We start from the raw sequence: 18,382 nt of genomic DNA on the forward strand, positions 1-18,382 counted from the left end.
TGCTGTGATCTAAATATCTCTTCCTTTTTAATATACACATTTATATTTATACATATAATATTTACAATTTTCTCTTTACAGGCTTTCCAGTAGCAAAATTTGATTCTCAGAGGACTCCTTTTTTGGTACCCAATTAAAAAAATTCAAGATCAAGAACTAATTACCGTATTTAAAAGGAAGCAAGTTGGAAAATAGCCTGTCTGCTCTGGGATCTAAGGACATATCCTCTGCAAGATCTGAAGCGTTCACTACCCACTAAAATTACATGCAGAGTAGGCAGAATAGGGAGAATTTACATTTATTGTTTGTATCAAGCTGTTTGCTACCATTTTGTTTGCAAAAGGATTTTATTGTTGGTTTTTAAAAAGCAGCCATGCAAACAAAACTCCTACATGGTGGCAAATGGGTTGTGCCAAGTAATTTAGCTTTTTTCTACTGCAAAGTGGTAAATAGCTTGCTTGCTTTCCAGCAGCATTCAAAGGATCAGTCAGTGATGTGCAATTTCCAGTCAGAATTTTTTTTCTGTTGTGAAGTTTTAGTAGAAAGTGGAAACTTTCCCTAAACCAGTTGTAGTTACATCTTGGAGATGTCTTTCTCTCCTAGAAGGCTTTAGCAGAGGACTGAGGCACATATGTTTTCCTCTAAAATTCACATTTCTCTGGGATACTATAAAAACATGGTAGTTTTCTGGAGATGTGTTGAATTAATTGCTCACCTAGTCTTATAGTGTTCCATGGAATGTCTTCAAGACTATCTAGTAATATACTATCAGAGTACGATGAAATATTTCACTCTTGCAAAGACTGATCCATATTGGTCTGTTGCCTTCCAAATAGCCAACAATGGTCATTCCTCTATGCCAAACTGTCAGACTGGTATGTGTTACATTAAATAGTCTTTACATAGAAGTCTTTTAGGCCTTCTGAACTATGTTTGCTTTTGAGTCTTTCCGTTCTTTCCCAAAAAGTGAAAGAGGTGAGAGAAGTACAAAAGGTGAAAAGAAAATAGCATGAAACTTTCTGCAGAGAACTCATAAAACCCACACCAAAGAAAACAAAGCAAATGCTCACTTTTTTTTTTGTTTTGTTTTGTTTCTAAGTGCAGTATTGAAAGAAGTCTCATATGCTTTACGAGCAGCCAGAAGGTGTTGCTGGAAAAGCATCAGCTGATTAACTATTATTCAGGTTGGTTGCATTCCAGCATGTGTCTTTCAGTCTCCCAGTTGCTTAGTCAGATGGCAGTCTATTTTTACAGACGTTTGGGTTTGTTGCCAAATGGGATAAAGGGGCTCATCTGACTGACAGGAAAGCTTAAATTTTTCCAGGCCTATCGGAAAAGCATTCTTGTAATAAGGGGAAACCTTATTATTTGCCAAAGACAGGACTGACAGGAGATAAGACTCTTAAATAAATGGATCAGCTCTCTTTAGTCAGAAGCTGTTCAGGAACGATAGACCATCTGCTCTCTTGATTGTCCTTAAAGGATAAATGAAAATTAAAGAGAAGTTTGGCCAGGTTTTCTCCTTTATTCTTTCTAATGAGCCCTTGTGCTGGTAGTTCAGCATGCAGTTTTAATTTAAGACAACAATTATACTTATGCCACCTGACAGCTTGCTAGACCCTGACATTGAGGTTAATGAGACACAAGGTGAACAATACAAACACAGAGAATTTTCTAGATGTAACTTGAAGGATAGGTAATATATGTTTAGTAGCTGACAGGATCTTTCATAAATCTTTATTTGTTCTCCACAATTGGAGTTTGAGATAGTTTCACTGCTTTGCTTCTATGTTTATTGTTGGGCAGATTTATTAGCTTTGGCTGGGTTATGGTTTTGCTCTTTTACTGCAATACATTTGTACAACTCATATGTGTACCTTCCTCAAGTGCTTAATTACCCTCTTCAACACCCAGATAATGCACTAATATTATCCCTGTCTAATTATTAGAGGAGAAAAATTAATGAACTGGGAAACAGGTGAAAAGATCAGAATTGTTTTTCTACCATGCATCTGAGCAAGATGAACCAGGTGCTCCAGACTTACAGATGTTTAGTAACTTAGTAACTTTCCTAAGATAATATAGAAAGCCTGTGACAATGAGCACTGTGGCCCAGAGCTGAGAAAAATTAACATGATTCTGCAAACTAAATTTACGAGGCCAGATGTAATTTCAGAATATGAGAATGGTCTGTTTATGGCTATACAAAAAACTGGGAATGGGATGTATTTCTCTGTGTTATTACAAAGAAGTTAAATTTCCTTTTCTTAGGTTTTGGTAAGTTCGGATTGGTTGTTTTTTTTAAGTTAGCAGCACTAATTGGATACATCTGTTGGGCAGATTTCCTACTGGAGAAGCCTGTCTGTGGGGTTGGGGTGGGAAATCATGATTAAAAGTGTTTCAAAGAGGAAGACAGGGAAATCTCTACAGATAGTTGTGAAAAACAGTTTTCTACTGGAGGTAGTGCAGACAATGGGACAGCAAAGGATGGTAGCACAAAGTGGGATGGGATGTCAGTACAGAGAGGTAGTGAAATGGAAGAGGAGGTTAGTATGTTCCTGGAGACAGACGATGAGTCCTGATAGAGCTCCCAAGCTTATGAAGGTGGCAGATCAGTGAAGTGTAACTGAAGTTACTAGTTAGGGTAACTACCTAAGTATTACTACACTGAATAGCTCTAAAGAAATGTGGTGAGTATAGAAAGCCAATGGTGATGGTGCTGAAAAAAAAAATCAGACTGATGAGAGAGATCAGATTTTATAGGTATTCCAAGGAAAGAAATAGTGAGCACAGGCCAAAGAGGAGAGAGAAACAGATAAAAATGCTGTGGTCAGTGTCACAAGTATGGTATCTCTACAGAAGAATACAAGATTATTTTAAACCATGTCGTATTTAAGACCATGGCAGAATGGTCTGGAAAAAAAGATGAGATTCAAGTCAGGGTACAGAAGTTGACAAAAGATTAATCAAAACTTAATTAATTCCTTTGTGAACAGTTTGTGAAAATCGTATTTGAGTCATGTGTGTAGACTTGAGGGAAGAAGATCCCTTTGGACAGAATTAAGAATGTGAGCCACTGAGGAAAATTCCAGTGTAATATGTGTGTGCATGCATTAACTTTCAATAGCATTATTCCCTTTGGTCCTGAGTTTTGCCTCTGTATCAGAGAAAAGGACAGTGCAAACTTGCTGTGCGTACAAAATTATGCTTTTGTATGCATACTACACAGGTATACTATGCCTAGTAAAAGCAGTTTCATGTAAGTGAGGCTTATCTATATCATGGTAGTCATGTACAGAATGTAAGCCAGAATTGCCAAAAGCGGATGAGGACAGATGGCGAAGGCTGAAGCAGTATGTTAGCTTTGCATGGTCAGCTGAATCAGGGGTGCAGATGAGGACAAGGATGAAGTACACATACATGCTCATGTCAAAAGGTATTGCTATCAGGTGCCTTCAAGAATGGCCAGCACATTTCCCTCTTGGAAGTTAAATTAAGGTGTCTCATTTTAGAAAGCTGCGGGGAAGAATATCTGAATTTGAGGACTCCAAGTGGGAGTGAGTCCAGAATCTGAGCAGCCTGTCCAGAGCCACTGTGTGATTAAATGCAGGAATACAGCTTCTCATTTGCTGTCCAGTTTTTCTAAGTTCATTATCAGATCAGTGGATCATGTTAAATGTCTTTGTATGCAAGGTGCCTCCTTCAGAAGATGATGCAGTTTCAGATAGCTTCTCTTATTACAGATGAATAGCAAGACAGACGCATTTTAGTCCTTCTTTTCAATTATGAGCTCATGATGTTGAACTTAGGGCATAACAGTATGATCGAGGAAAGACAACTGGATATAAATGGACACAAAGTATTGTTTAAAGTTGAGACACCTGAGATAGGACATGAGAAAATCAGGTGATATTCAGTGTGCAAGACTCATTCAAGTTACACTTTATGAAAGGAGAAAATGAAAGATTATATTTATACTATAAGAAATGTGGCTAAGGAGTGGGTAAAGTTGAGATAATTAAAGGAGAGTGCAAAGAATCGGAGACTAAAAGAGAAACTGGGGGAGGGAAAATGACAAGATATAGAGAATATACTCTTAGCACACACCCACTTTTATTCTGAGTGTATTCTGGTACATCTAATAGCACTGCGGTCTGCTGCAATAGTTGTGTGCCATTTAAAAAAAAAAGAATTCAATGTTTTATTTTACTTATTATTTTATTCTCCCCTCCCCACCTGGAGAGTTAACTGGACAAGTAAGAGATGTCTATGTGTAGACACATTTGTATCCTTACTTTTGAGTCATTAATGAACAAAAAGATTTTGCAATCCTTCCAACTTTGTCTTCAATAGCCAAGAAAGAGGACATCCCAGCCTCAAACTTTATGTGAACATGGGTATGAGAAAGTATTTTCTCTCTTGCACTTTCCCTTCTCTCTACCGAAGAAGAGCATGCTGGATTTGGGAGTCTGATTGTTTTCCTCAGATATTCTGATAGTTTGAGGTTTTAATAGGAATCCCACTGAGAGGGCTGAAAGGGAATATTGTAAAATACTGAAGAAGCCGATGGGCAGAGAGTAGTGGTATTCCTACAGAAATCTGTGTAGTCTGTTGGTCGGGTACAAAGTACTCACTATGACTTATGTTGATTATGAAACTTAAACACATAGGTTGCTGCCAGAAATAGAAGTCCCACCATCCCTTGTACTCAGACTGCATTCCTTGCCCCTGGGCCTGCATTGACACGAATGAAGCCAGGTGAGCAGCCAATTCATACGATATAGCTCAAACACTTGTTACGACGGGGGCTTTCTGCTGCCTTGGCCTCCCTGCTTCAGCTGAGCACAAAGCTGTGTAGCATCTAGCCATGACAGCCTGGCAGCAGAAGTGTCCAGGTGGGTACAGGGAGAAGGTGCAAAGTATGTAGGTTTAGCAGCCTCTGCAATGGCACAGTTTTTAGGGTAGCTGATACTGAACACCTGAATGTTTGTTTTACCTATAGGCTCCACCTGAGCTTTGCTGAGGACTCTTTTGTTGCATAGGTAGATCCACAGACTCAGAGTCTTTCTCTGACAGTGAGGAAGCTTCCTGATTTCAAAATTAGAGGCAGTTTTCCTTGTATATTACTACAAAAGTAAATCAGGTGATTAGCACCTATGTCTGAAATCTGGATTTAAGCTTTGCCCAGAATAGTGTTACTGCATCCATGGTTATGATGATCGTTGTGATGATGTATTCTCCTACATGGATGACAAGGCTTCTAAGAGTTTACAGTCTTTGCAATGTGCAGATGAACCAATGATGAGTTCTCAGTGCATTTCTCTGCCTTTTGGGATGCATGGTCCCAGAGGAGCTGAAAATTGTGGGAAGGCACTGAAAGCTTAGATTATGCCCTTTTTGTGAATTGGGCAGCTTACCAACCCTCTTGGGATCTTTGCTCAGTTTTTATGCAGCATCCAATAAGCCACCTGTTTTGCCTTGCAAATGCCACTGCAGTCTGGTATGAGTTGGTTTTATGGGGATGACAGAGTCCCTCGTGCCTCCCGTCGCTCCTGCTTTACTTTTTTTAGAGCAGTGCAAGCTTATGTTGATGTTTTGTGGTCTGTTTCAAAGCAGACTTTGTCCCTTTATCTCTTTTCCAGGATTCCATCTAGTTTCAGCCATCTTTTAATTGCATTTAAATGTGTCAAATGGTTTTGGTTTTTTTATTGTTGTTGTTCTCCTGGGAAAGCTTGCTAGACTAGTACACCAGCAGAGAGCCTTAAAGAAGTCATTCCTTTTGACAAGAGACAGGAATCTTATCAGGACTATCTGAAAGCAAGGCTCAAAGTAAGCAGTCTTACCTTCTGTCTGTGCCACAAATACATACAGGAATCTAAAGGACAAAGACTGTGGATTAAAATCTTAAATGGATAACTACCAGGCAAATCCTAAAATGAGTTAAGACTTTCTAGCAGGCCATGGCTGATGTCACAGTATCTGGGCTTGTGCACTTTCTGGTCATTTTGAAATTCTTGAGTCACCATTCATGCATTGCACATTATTTTGGGAAGAGCACCCCTTGAAACCTTGCACATTAATTCACCCAGGACTTCCACTGTGGTTCAGCAGCTGTATGATTAATAGCACACAAGAACTGGAAGCAAAGTGAGAAATTGTTACAGAGACCTAGGTGCATACTGTGTTTAAACTAGAGCCTGGAGCTTGGTCATTTTGAAGTAATGCAAACTGTTCTCTGTTGTACAGGGCTGCTTTTGCCTCCAGATATTTGATAACTTAGTAGTCACGGATGTTTTATGTGTGTATTTGTCAGACTAAGGATAAAAGCTCAAAGTTACCTGGAAAAGTTTAGCAGACGCTTGGAAATTTTCCCTGGGGAGCCCTGCCAGGCAGTGTATCCAGACACAGGTGGTCAGACCAGGGAGCTAGTGTGACTGTGTATCAAAAGATATAAGATGATTTTTATGATGATGTTTCTGGTAGATCTTAATCTCTCTTAGTTATTTCTAGCTTTGTCATACTTGGTGTGTGTTAATTGTACTGATAAAGCAGTCAAAGGAGGAAGAACAGAAATTCTCTAGACTGCATCCCCACGCCTTTGATCCGTAGTGTCCAATGAGTACATGGGATAACGAAATAAGAATACTTATTGGTTTTTTGATTAAGAGGCTGCAAAACAACAGGCGCAGATTTGCCAAGGAAACTTAAGAGATTTCTCTGATGTGATTTGTGCTTCTGGTCATTAAGTGATGTGAAAGTAGCTGCATTCTGCCATAGCCAAAAAAACCACTACTTGCTCCAGGATAAAAAGAGAGCTTTAAATAAGACAAGCAAATTAGCTTCAGACTATTCCAGTTTCGAGTTATTCAGAGAAGCTTGCCTGTGCCACTAACAAAGATAAGATATATTAAACTACCTGTAACTTCTGCTATACAAAAAGTGATTTTCACATTTCCAAGTGATAATTTGAGAAGAGGAAACTCAGAGGATATTTATGTTCCTGTTGCTAATTAATATGTTTATTAATATTTATTAAAATTAATATGCTTATATGTTTCATAAAATAATAATGACAACAGTAATTTTAATTTTTTTAAATCTTTCTATGCCATAGGGAGAAATTGGAGCATGGGAGAGCAAATTCATAAAGAAACCAGGAAATTCAAACTCAGACAGTTCTCTTGAATAAAAAGGGGAAATGTTCAAAAGAATTCACTGAGGTATGAGTGCTGATTACTTCAGACTTCCTTGTTACAGCTGATATGAGGGCTGCTAGATGTGAAATATTGTATAGTAGTGCTGTTACAGCAGTGATGATTTAAGAATACAAGCTAGATAAAGCTTGTAGGAAAAGAGCATATTGTTACATCTACTGCTTCAGGGGGTGTGTGTGGGAGGAAAGCAGTGGATGAGATTTAGGTTTGAAAGCCATAAATCCTCCTGTTTCCTAATAAAGACTGGAAAAATGGTAGATCATATTTTAGTTTCTGGTAGTGGGTGGTAGTAGTACTTGGCATTCAGCTGTCCTCACTTCTCACGTAAATAGACCTGTTATACTGGGAGAAGAGTTTTCTGTCCCTCTTTGATCTCTCTACTGTGAAAACCAATGAGATTTCCAGTTATGGTGGTGGATTTTGTGTGTATGTGTGAGATGTAAACACCTGTTTATTTTCCATAAAGTAATAAGTCACCAGATGGCAAAGGCTTTTATCCACGCTGGTCTAGCTGGATTTGTACCAGTAAGTTGGAGGTGAAAGGTACCATATGGTACTGTTAATCCCCAAAGCATTCATTATTCCTAAAATAATTTTCAACACCTTTTAGTGTTGACATCTCTCTTTCATTAGTGTCTGTGCTTATTTATGTGGGCAATGTTCAGATGAAGTTAAGTTAAAGTATGTGGAGTTTTATGTGTGTTCCTCAGATTCAGTGCCAACTAGAAAATTAATTGTCCTTGGATAGTGAGTTGGGGGCTTCCATGAAATGAGTTGGTGACATCATTGCAGTCCCCTGTGGATGTGGACTGTCACTACCAGCCTCAGCAGAGAGGCAAACTGCAAATGAGTGTGATTACTTGGGAAGTGATGTGTGTTCTGGTGGATAATATCTAATTATTACTACCAAAAAAAGTGTTATACTGTGAGGAATGGCCAGTGCTTACTGTCACTGCTATAAGAATCTACCAGACTGGGATGAGACTGTTCTGAGGTTCTGGGAGAAGGGTTTATTTAAGATACAGGGAAGACATTAAAGGTTGGACCTTGGTGACCGATGGGTAGATGGCAATTTTGGAGGGAGATGCTATGGAAAAGATGAGAGTTGAAGGAGTTTATCTAGACCAGGATGTTTTGAGACTGGTCAATTATCAACTCTGGAGCTGTAGGACACACTTAGGGATTCAATGGCTGGATGTTCTTCGGGCTATTAAATGTCCAGAGGGGGATGTTCAGCCAGATTTGTACAGAAAGCACCCTGATTACAACACACTGCTTCTAGAATGGGACTGAAGATTTAACATTTGATCATAATGAAGAAATATGTTTAATGTGGTTGTATCACCACTGAAACAGCTTCTGCCTCAGTCCAGATATTGCAATGGTAGGTGCAAAACACTAGTGCTTGAATTAAGGTCGTTTAGCTGAACAGCTGTGTTCTTCTAAGGAACGTTTTCTATTATACTGTCAGCTCTGTCAGCATTTTAGTAAATATCATTTATGTAAAAAGAAATTAAAGCATTTAATCTTCAGAAACACCTTGCAGCAGATTTTTCTGTAGTGTGTCGATATCTGAGTTGACAGGTTGCTTTTTAATAGTAATAGGTTTAAGATTTCCAACATGATTTAAAGAAATAATTTCAAAGTAAGAAAAATATGAGGGCTTATGCTGATAGTTTGAATAGGACTGCATTTTTTCAGTCTTCCTTTAAGAAGCAAAGGCTATACATGTAGTTAATGTCTTCTGCAGAGGAGTCAGTTGTGGAACCAGTTTCTACAGTAAGCTATGAGGAGAACTACCCTCAGAATCTTAAACCAGAGAACACTTTTGTTTTTGTGGTTCTGTCTGCCCAGAAGACACTGGACAATGTCTGTTCGGCAACTGCAATTCATGTTACCATCCTTGGCAGTGAGCAGTACCCAGCACCCTTCAACCCTGCCTATGTTTGGAGAACCAGAACAGTGCTGTGAGTATGCCAGAAGTGACTACCCAACAAAACTAGAGAAACACTTCTTGGTCAAACTGATCATGAGGGAGCGAGCTTGGCCTCCCTACTCATGGGAAGGTGTGGATAGGGGTCTTGCCAAGACCTGTAGACCATTGTTCTGAATCAAAGCTAAGCTAGAAGTCTTCCATTTTAGTCTGATATTGACTGTTTGAGGTTCTCATATTACGTGGCAACTTTGTTGCCATGTTATACTGGCAGTATATATATATACAGTATAACCCTAGTTATACTGGGAAAAGAGTTTGACTCTGAGCTGACAGTTGCTTGGCAGGCTATGGTTGCTTTGGACTTTCTTGCTGATGCTCTGGAGAATCACGTATCTCCATCCATATGGTCTTTGAAGGCAGCTGCAAATGAGATTTAGTCAGTTGGAATCAACCAAAAATGTAACTAGGGTAGGCTGATGCATCTCTTTTTGCTCCTTGAGATGTAGAATGATACTCCAGATATGACTTTTAGTACCATAAGCAGTGCAGAAAGCGTAGTATCTCCGCCCCACATCAGCAGGTATAAAGGTGCAGACTGTCAGCTGTGCCATGGAATTGGAATGAATATGAGAAGGGCTTTATGCATCTGGCATCAGAACAAACAAAAAACCACTACACCTGCTTTGGAAAAAACTCTTGCAGTATTTTATTACAGCAAGATTGAAAATGAAGACACAGCTGGATTGATAGGAGGACATTCAGCCTCTGAATAAAGGAAGTGTAGTCAGAGTGGTATCTGGAATTTGCTACAGATAAATGTGTTGCCACAGTGGCATGCAGGGTTGGAGTTTGGAGGAAGGCATCTGCGTATGCAGTCATTATGGGTAAGGGATAATAAAAATAGAAAATTTCATTTGGGAAATTAAGGAAGAATGGCCTATGTTTTGAAAAAGTCTGAAACAGAGTTTGATTTTTCTTTATATGTTCATGGAAAAAAATGTGGAAAGGTAGAGAGATTTCAAATTGTGAGCTTTGGCACTAGTAAGAAACTCGAGTGTTCTTTTAGCGTTTCCTCCCCCATTTTGAAGGTATTCTTTGCTTTGGCTCTAGTTCATTTCAGAGTTCATTTCAGAGGTTAGGTTTTTTAACTCTGATTTTACCATGCTCTGTGTATGGAAAAACAGAGCAGATGTTTCACTGCACATACCAAACAGACAAAGTTGAAATTACTATTTCCTTGAGCGTCTCATGTCCTGCAGGGAAAATGTCCCTCCAGGCTTCCTCCAAAGCTCAAGGAATTCTGCTCCTTTCACTCCTGTTGTGAAAATACATCAGTCCTTATTTCTACCCTTAGTGAAAGCCTTTAAAAACAGATGGATGGGACAGTTTGCTTTCTGTTTCTACAGCTTCCTATAGACTTGTATCTGAGCTGTTGGCGCTGACCCAGACTGTACCCAAGCTTTGTCTTTTGTCTGCTTTTCTCCCCTTCTTTTTCTCATTATTCCTACCCTCAAAAGCATTCTGAAGTGGAATCCAATTCACACAGATGTAGAATAGTTAGTATTGCTGTTGCTAGTGGGCTGGTTTCTTCTTTAATTTGAACCAAGTTCTAATTAGGCCACTCCAAGCTGAAGCTCTTTGATAATAACTAGAGGCAAGAAAGCTCAAAGTGGCAGGGTTCTGAAGTAAGCACAGTGTAGATCAGCAGAAGTCCTGAAATGTACAAGTAAAACCAGATGTGTGAGACACCTGATGATAGAAAATCCTATCAAAGAGTAAGTCATTGTATTTTGCTGTACCAGTTCTGTTCTTCAGAATTAACTGCATGTGGGATTTTGCATGGTCTTTCATTTAAAACTGGATAAATATTTTTGATTTTCAAATTTGGCCCCTGAATGTGTCCTCTGTTTGCTGACTGATCTTTGCTAGTTTTGAGGTTTCCCATTTTCCAGAGCAGAATGGGGACTGCACACAACCATTTTGACCTTGTATGTCAAGAGGCTTAGTTAACTAGAGCTGTTTTTAAAAATGTTCATGAGAGGTTCACACAAGGGTTGAAAAATTCACATCTTTGAGTTTTTATATTACAGGGTTGAATAACTCTCCTATTTTAATGGGTTTTCTTGTGGGCTTTTTTTTCCCCATGATCTGCCAGCTCAAGTCTTTCATGTTATAAAATCATCTGCTTTTTGCACACTAGTAATTAAACAATGGGAAGTTTTGTTAAATGTTTATGGAAAATACTGGTCATCACAGCTAATCAGGTTTTTATATCATGACATGGGATGCTGCAGCTTTCCATCTGGAGAAATGGTTGATGGTTTACAAGCTTGTTCACAGGCAGCTTGAGTACTTGATACCGGACAGTTCTCTAATAGGCGCTGAGCAGTGAAATGCAGAACCTCAGCAATACTTGGTCATGCACATCCCTTACTAATATTTCAGAAGTAAAATTTTCCATTTAACCTCCACTGATAGATACATATGGTGTACTTAATCCTTCCTCCTTGTTTATCTCTAGATGTGGCAGCAGCAGGTTGCAGAGGGCCTGACTGGGGGCAAAATGGTCAGACTTCTGCCCTACTCTTCTCAAAGCAATATTAAGGTTGCTTAGCCAGGGGTAGCTTACTGACTTGAGTGGATATCAAATGATAGTGATTATGGGATGTTTTTAACCTTTAAAATAACAACCTGTTATTTTGTTTTATTTTTCCTAGCATCACTTTATTCCTTCTTTCCAGGCTAAATTGTCCCTTTTTAGAGACTGTTTTGGGCTGCCTGCAAGCTGGTTGTTCTCTGCAAGTAGACTGGTTGTCTACTTTAAATGCCTTACCAGAAACTTCCGTCTCCTTTTTTCTTGGCAGGTAAGGGCGAAGTTCTTGTATGCTTTGTTCCTTGAAAAATGTCAGTGGTGTCATATGGTGTACTGAGAGATGGCCTCAAAAACACTTCCCATCAGCCTTACTCATAAGTCACATACCCACCGAATCTGCTTTCTGTTAGTTTGGTGTATTCAGTGTTGCATTAGACATGTCCCATCAGGAGCTTTATGCATAATGCAAAAGATTTGAGTCTCCTGAAAGGTCAATCTCTACGTGTATGAGGCTCCAAGTCACATTTCCTGCAAGCCTTGGGACAATATTTTAGTGTGGGATTATTTGGCTTGATGTTTTTTTTAAGCAGATATGGACATGCTGACATTATAAATGCTACTGTGGTGGCAAGAAGGGCAAAGTGAGAACTCCATATGTTAGAGCTCTGTAGCACCACACTGCCTTCCTATCATGGCTGTGGCTTTCCATTCATGCCTAAGGGAAGGAGGTAGAAAGAAAACCCTAAAAATAAGTGTGGTAAAGTTGTGTTGATTTTCTTTTTTTTTTCTTTTTTTTTTTTTTGATGGTGTGTTTTGGTTTGATTTTTTTAATCAAAACTTTAAAGAAGAAATAATAAAAGACAAAAAATAAAAAGCTGTGCAACAGTCTCTGGTTTACTGGAAAACTGTATAAAGCATTTTTGTGGCTCAAAAAGTTCTGATCTTCCCATCTCAAATTAGGGACAGGAACAACAGCCACTCCCTTACTGAGCAGATGATGGGAACTGTGAACAGTGAACTGAGCCAGCAGTTACCTGTAGGTCATGCTGGGAGACTCAAGCCCTGTGCTGCTGCTGGCACTGTTTTGCATTCCCCTCCCTTTCTGGGATGAGAGATCATATAATCCCTTTAGGTGGAGCTGAGTGAATTTCCTTGTAGCTGTCTTCCATGAGCAGATGGAAATCTTTCCCTCTTGGAATTGTTTGTAGGCTCACCTCTGACAATCTACCTCTTCACTTGCCCTCTTTTATATAGACACATGCCTGTGTTACTGCATAAAGTTTTGATGTATGGCTGTATCCATTATTGTTCCCATTTTCATTTCTGTTCAAGCTACGTCAGCCTTTCCAGAAAGGCATAGTTTCCCCATCTGGTAATCAGCTGTGGAGATGCAATCGCAACTCCAGTTAGGACTAAGTCTGATTTGTGTTTAATATGAGATTTTTGAACAACACTTAAACCTCCGAAGATTCAAGACAGTATTTTTTTGTTGTTTTGGTTGTATAAATGGGAGCTGGCAGTGGGCTGGTGTCCCCTTACAAAAGGTCAAGCTTTAAGTGTAGTTTACTCCAACTTACACATTTAGTACAGAAACACAGTCCTTAGATGTGCTGACAGTAAAACTGATTTTTAAAAAATATAGTAAATTGGCATCTGTCCCACAAAATTCCAGTACTGAGGGTATTTCTCAACCTGAAACAAATGAAAGTTGAAATCTGGTTTTGTGTTTAATTGGAAACACAGGAAATCTGAAAGTGCAGGTTTGGAGGTGGTGTTCAGCTGACTCCTTCAGAACAGCTGCAGCACCTCAGGCAAAACATCATATTAGCCCTGCAGCCTGCTGCCATCCTCCAAGAAGACCTGCCCACCATGAATGTGTTTCCCACCACACAGTGCAGTGGGTGACCCAGCAAGGAGGGTGAGAAGCAGCATGGGCAAGAGTCTAAGAGGACAGGAACTGAACTAAAATTTCTGGGGGTTATTAATAGTTTAGTTTAACTAGTGTTGCACATGGCAATGCCAAAACCTTCCTCTTTGGATTGACAAATGAAAAGAATTCCTAGCCCAGAAACAGCTTTGGATTTTTTTTTTTTCAGTTGAGAAACAAAAGCAAACGGATCAATGTTACATAGAACATAACACATCTGTTCCCAAACTGGATCAAGTAGTGGAAAGACAGAAATACTGCTGGTGTTATTGTACACTTCAAGTAAACAAAGGGCCACAAAAGTCCTGTGTGCTTTCTACTAATTTTTAAACAGTAACAATACCCTGGCACATTTCCTGTGCTATACAAAGTCAGGCTGTGTCTGTCCTCCAGTGCTTACAGATAGACAGACAAATTGGTATTGGTCAATATTTTTGCTTTGTGTTTTAATAGAATGAGGTGACTGACCCTGTACTGGAGCTCTGGCACCTTAGCACGCCTGCTGTCTGCAGACTCCACGTGGGAGAGTGCTCAGCGTCCTCCCATACTCCTTCTGCAGCCATTCACAACACGGACTGATTCCAGCGGGTCTGATGAGGAACATGAGTGAAAGTCTTGATTGTTGAAGACTTTTTCCATTTTAACATTCAAGCTCTAAGTTCTTAAAACTCTTACAAGTTTATTTATGCTTTCTTGTTTTGGAGGAGATGAGAAATTCATAGTTTCAGCTACCTCTGAGGACCTGAAGAAATCTGTTTTCTGGAACCAAACTGTTACCCAGCAGTAGAGGAAGCCTGGAGCTTAACAGAATAGCTACTCAGTTACTCAATGCCTTTTAGCTTTTTGGTGGCTAAAAAGTGCTTTGCTAAAAAGCTACCAAATAAAAGACAAGCACACAGTTCCTGAAATGCTGTTAGTCTTGAAGCTAAGAAGACTTGTCTTCTGTTTGAATTTCCAGCTGTGGTAGAATTCTGGTACCTTTAGGCACCAGGGAAGGCCCTGAGAGACCCCAGAAATAGTATAGGCAGAACTTGCAATAAGTAGCTTTTGCAGATGTGCTCCAACATGAGTTGCTATTTGTTCAAGATCCCCTGTTAAAGGGGCAGCTGGTAGTGTTCTGCAGGGCCTCATTTTATTGTGTTTCAAGCCTTGAGGAGGGCCACAGATGCTGATAGACCTGTCAGTGTTTAGTAAACAATAACAGCTTTTTATGCTCTTATATTAAGCAAAGTCATTTGAACCGGCATTTTTAACTTTTAGCAATCAAAAAACTGCATGTTAACGAATAACAGACTGGTAGATTTGGACACTGAACTGTTTTGGGTTGGGCTTTTTTAATTCTTTTTGTTAGGATATTTAGAGTACTTTATCTCTGCCTTAGATTGGGAAAATGTCAAAGACAGTCAGTCATTCACTAAGTTCTTGGCATGTTGCAAGATGCATCACCAAACAGTTCAGGTGAAGAGGTTTGAAGTAGAGGGAGTCTTTGGTTTTAAGATTTTGAGATCACCTTAGTAATGACATGCTTTGGCTCTTTGATTAGGGACAAAACATCTTCAAAATGGGCAAAGAGTTTCACTAAAAGCAAGGTACTTAGGTATGTGCTTTCCAGAATGAATATTTAGACTACAATCTCACAAGCGTTAATGAACTACATTTGGCACTTTCCTTAGCAAAGGAGTTTAACAGCTTAGCCAACTCTGTCTAAAAAAAAAAACAAACAAAAACTAGACTTTCTGGTCCTACATGCTTAAATGGTCATAGCTAAGATGCCTTATCCATGTCCAACTCATAGTCTCTGCATGAATTTTATAGAAAAAAATATTTTGGAAATAGTTTTTTATTGTTGTGAAAAGATACCGTCATGTCCATATGTATACACACACACACAAAGAAAATATCACTGTATATACACTGAAATACCTCATACTCAAGCCTATTCTCAGCTTGTGCATAGAAAATACTAAAAATACCTCTAAAACATGCCTGATCCCAGCTGCCATCCACTGCTGCACTTAGCAGGAGCAGCACTGAAGCTCCCAGGGCTGGCAGCTGAGCTGCACAAAAAGGAGTCACAAGCTGATTCCTACCCTGAGCCCAGTAGTTCTCTGCTATGATCACAGGCCCTGGTGTTACAGGATGGCTCAGCCATTCTGCTGCAGGGCCAGGAGGAGTGGGCTGTGCCTCAGAAACTCTGGACCAGCTGCTCTGACAGCCCTTGGGCCACCCAGTAGAATGGGGCCTCTGTCTCATAACACCTGGTCACAAAAGTGTTGAGCAGCACCATATTACTTACTGCTGTCTGGCATTATTTTGGCTTACAGTGGTTTCTATAAGCATTTCTTAGACAAATGTGTGGCTCTGATCCCCATCCCCTGCCACTCAAGGCAAGAAGGTACTACACCAGTGATCCAGTGAGGTTCTCTGGGACACGTAGAAGAATTGCATTGAAGTATTCAGTTATTTAGCTAAGCTGCCTACAGACAATGATTAAGTAATTCTCACTATTAATAAAAGTACTAAAGATACTAAAAAGTATCAGGTAGCTGTTGGCACATGTGGGCCAAGAACTAGAGACATAGTAGATATAAATAACTTGGCCATTTTTGCTCGCATAAGCTAATATGATCATAATTGTGCCCTAACCCTGACAGCTGTGTTAATGCCTTAAACGAGAGTCACTGAGTGACTGAACAGAGCCCCAACACACCTTAACATGTAGTCAGAACTCTCTTCATAACTTGGAGATAAAACTCTGTTTCTGTAAATCTCAAGTTATTTTAAAATGCTTCAGGCCGACTTCTTCTGTTTAAGGAATTCTATGCTGATTTCCACTAAACTAAGAATAATCTCACTTTTCCCCTTCCCCACAGAAAAGTGCTGCAACCTACTAAATATGGATGCACTTAAGTACTACAGCCTGATTTGAAAGGGAGCTCATGGAAGGCTATTGCCCAGTTCAATAAAGAAAATACAAGCATTAGTTGGCTCAATTCAACACTAAGTAAAAACTAAATATAATATATATAAAAGGATGGGCACGAATGCCACTGTAGCATTTCATTATTAAAACTTGCCATCTTTCTATTTCAACAATTACATCCATGATGAAAATAAGCTGATAAGGAAACACACAACAAATAAATAATGCATATCAACTTACAAAATATGAAACCAATTATCCACATACAAAAAAAGTCAGTGTTAGTCACTTAAGCCTCACAGAACATTTGTGTGATAGAAGCCCTTCAGTGCCTCAGTTGGTGTGTCTGCCAGAAACAGCTGGAGAACCAACCATCCTGGCTTTAAAGACACTGTACTGCGCTGCAGCAGAACTGCCCTGCCTTGCCAAGGCTCCCCTGGGGTCACAGGCAGTGGGGATGCTGATTGCTGGGGAGAGCCCTCAGGAGGCCTGCAGGCTCAATGCTGTCGTCTGTTTTGCTGATGCCAGGTGGCAAAACATACATCAGGCATCTGTACAGAAGGAAGGTTTTTCCAGTGAAGTTATGTTTGTGTGGATAACAGGAATATTTTAAAATAATGCTAACATAATTCTAGCACAATAGTTCTCCCCTACAACTCCTTCCCTCCTTCCCTTCTTTCCACTAGTGTTTTGTACCCATGAAATCACTACTGGAGCCTCCAGTGAGGGGATAAATGCCAGACAGGGATTTTCAATGAGCATTTTATTTTGGTTGTGCATGTATCTTCTCTTGCCCGAGGAGATTTTTTTGACTTTGTGTACAAAACTTTCACTGTCCATTTTGGAGTTAAAGAAAAATGAACTTTCATAACCTCTGCCACTTCTGATCGCCTCTCAAAAATGTCACTTTACACGGAAAAGCCAGAAGTAATTGAGATAAACAGACATCTGTACATTTTAGTCATTCATTTAGAAAACATCTGTATCCATCCATGCAATGTTAAGACTATAAGTAACTTTGCAGTTACATCTGAGCCCGTTGCTGTGGCAACAAGGTAGTCTTTATCTCCCATGTGTATTCTATCAATTTCTTTTTTTCTTAAAGCAGCTTCCTGAAATGAAAAACAGAGAAGGAATGATTAAGCTCATCTCTTTCAAACATTGGATTCAAGGCTTATATAAGACAGCCCTTACTGCTTTCCAGCTGTGGAAAATTCAGACGCTGATGCTTTTCAAGATGAAAAAATGAACTACTGACATGGAAAAATGTGAACTGCTGTTATTTTCAATTAAAAAAAATTATAGCTGAAGATCTGAGAACATAAGTTGTTTGCTACTGTAGTTATTTTTAACAGAATCCCAAGGAATTTTACTACAGTATCTTTCAAACTAACTCAGCAAGCTGTGATTTGCTGCTTGCTACAGTGGGAGTTCATGAGAGTGTATATGCTAATAATTAATTCCTTGATGACCTTCTTCTTGCTTAGCTTTCATCAATGCACACAACTCAGATTGGTTAATTGTTTGGAACTGTAAACTTCTATGATGGTAGGAGCCCACCATACCAGACAGGATCGTACTAGTGATCTGTCAGGTTTTGGTTTAGTTGCCAAGATAAACTAACATGCTTTCAAAATTTCTATTTTAAGTAGAACACTAGGCAATGGGAAACACATCAGGAGAGTTAAGAAGGTTCTATCTATGCTTTCAAGGACATAAACTGATGTTAGAGCTCTGACACCCATTAACTTTGGGATTCCTCTTCACTGTTTTTAACATACTTTCTGGG

At 39.4% G+C, this 18,382-nt stretch overlaps 1 protein-coding gene across 9 annotated transcripts in view; it reads right to left on the reverse strand.

Annotated features, from left to right (window-relative positions):
• Positions 1-15,524: 15,524 nt before the first annotated feature.
• The window catches only part of IMPG2 (interphotoreceptor matrix proteoglycan 2), a 61,409-nt gene continuing 58,551 nt past the window's right edge, over positions 15,525-18,382 (reverse strand). For all 9 annotated transcript variants that reach the window (XM_027648569.1, XM_027648570.1, XM_027648568.1 and 6 more), the window contains one exon: positions 15,525-17,705. In XM_027648569.1, coding sequence (XP_027504370.1) covers positions 17,693-17,705 — 13 coding nt within the window. In that variant the 3' untranslated portion in view covers positions 15,525-17,692. The remainder of the gene's footprint in view (positions 17,706-18,382) is intronic.

This window comes from Corapipo altera, unplaced genomic scaffold (genome assembly GCF_003945725.1).
Source record: "Corapipo altera isolate COAL_440 unplaced genomic scaffold, ASM394572v1 58, whole genome shotgun sequence".
NCBI classification, from domain to species: domain Eukaryota; kingdom Metazoa; phylum Chordata; class Aves; order Passeriformes; family Pipridae; genus Corapipo; species Corapipo altera.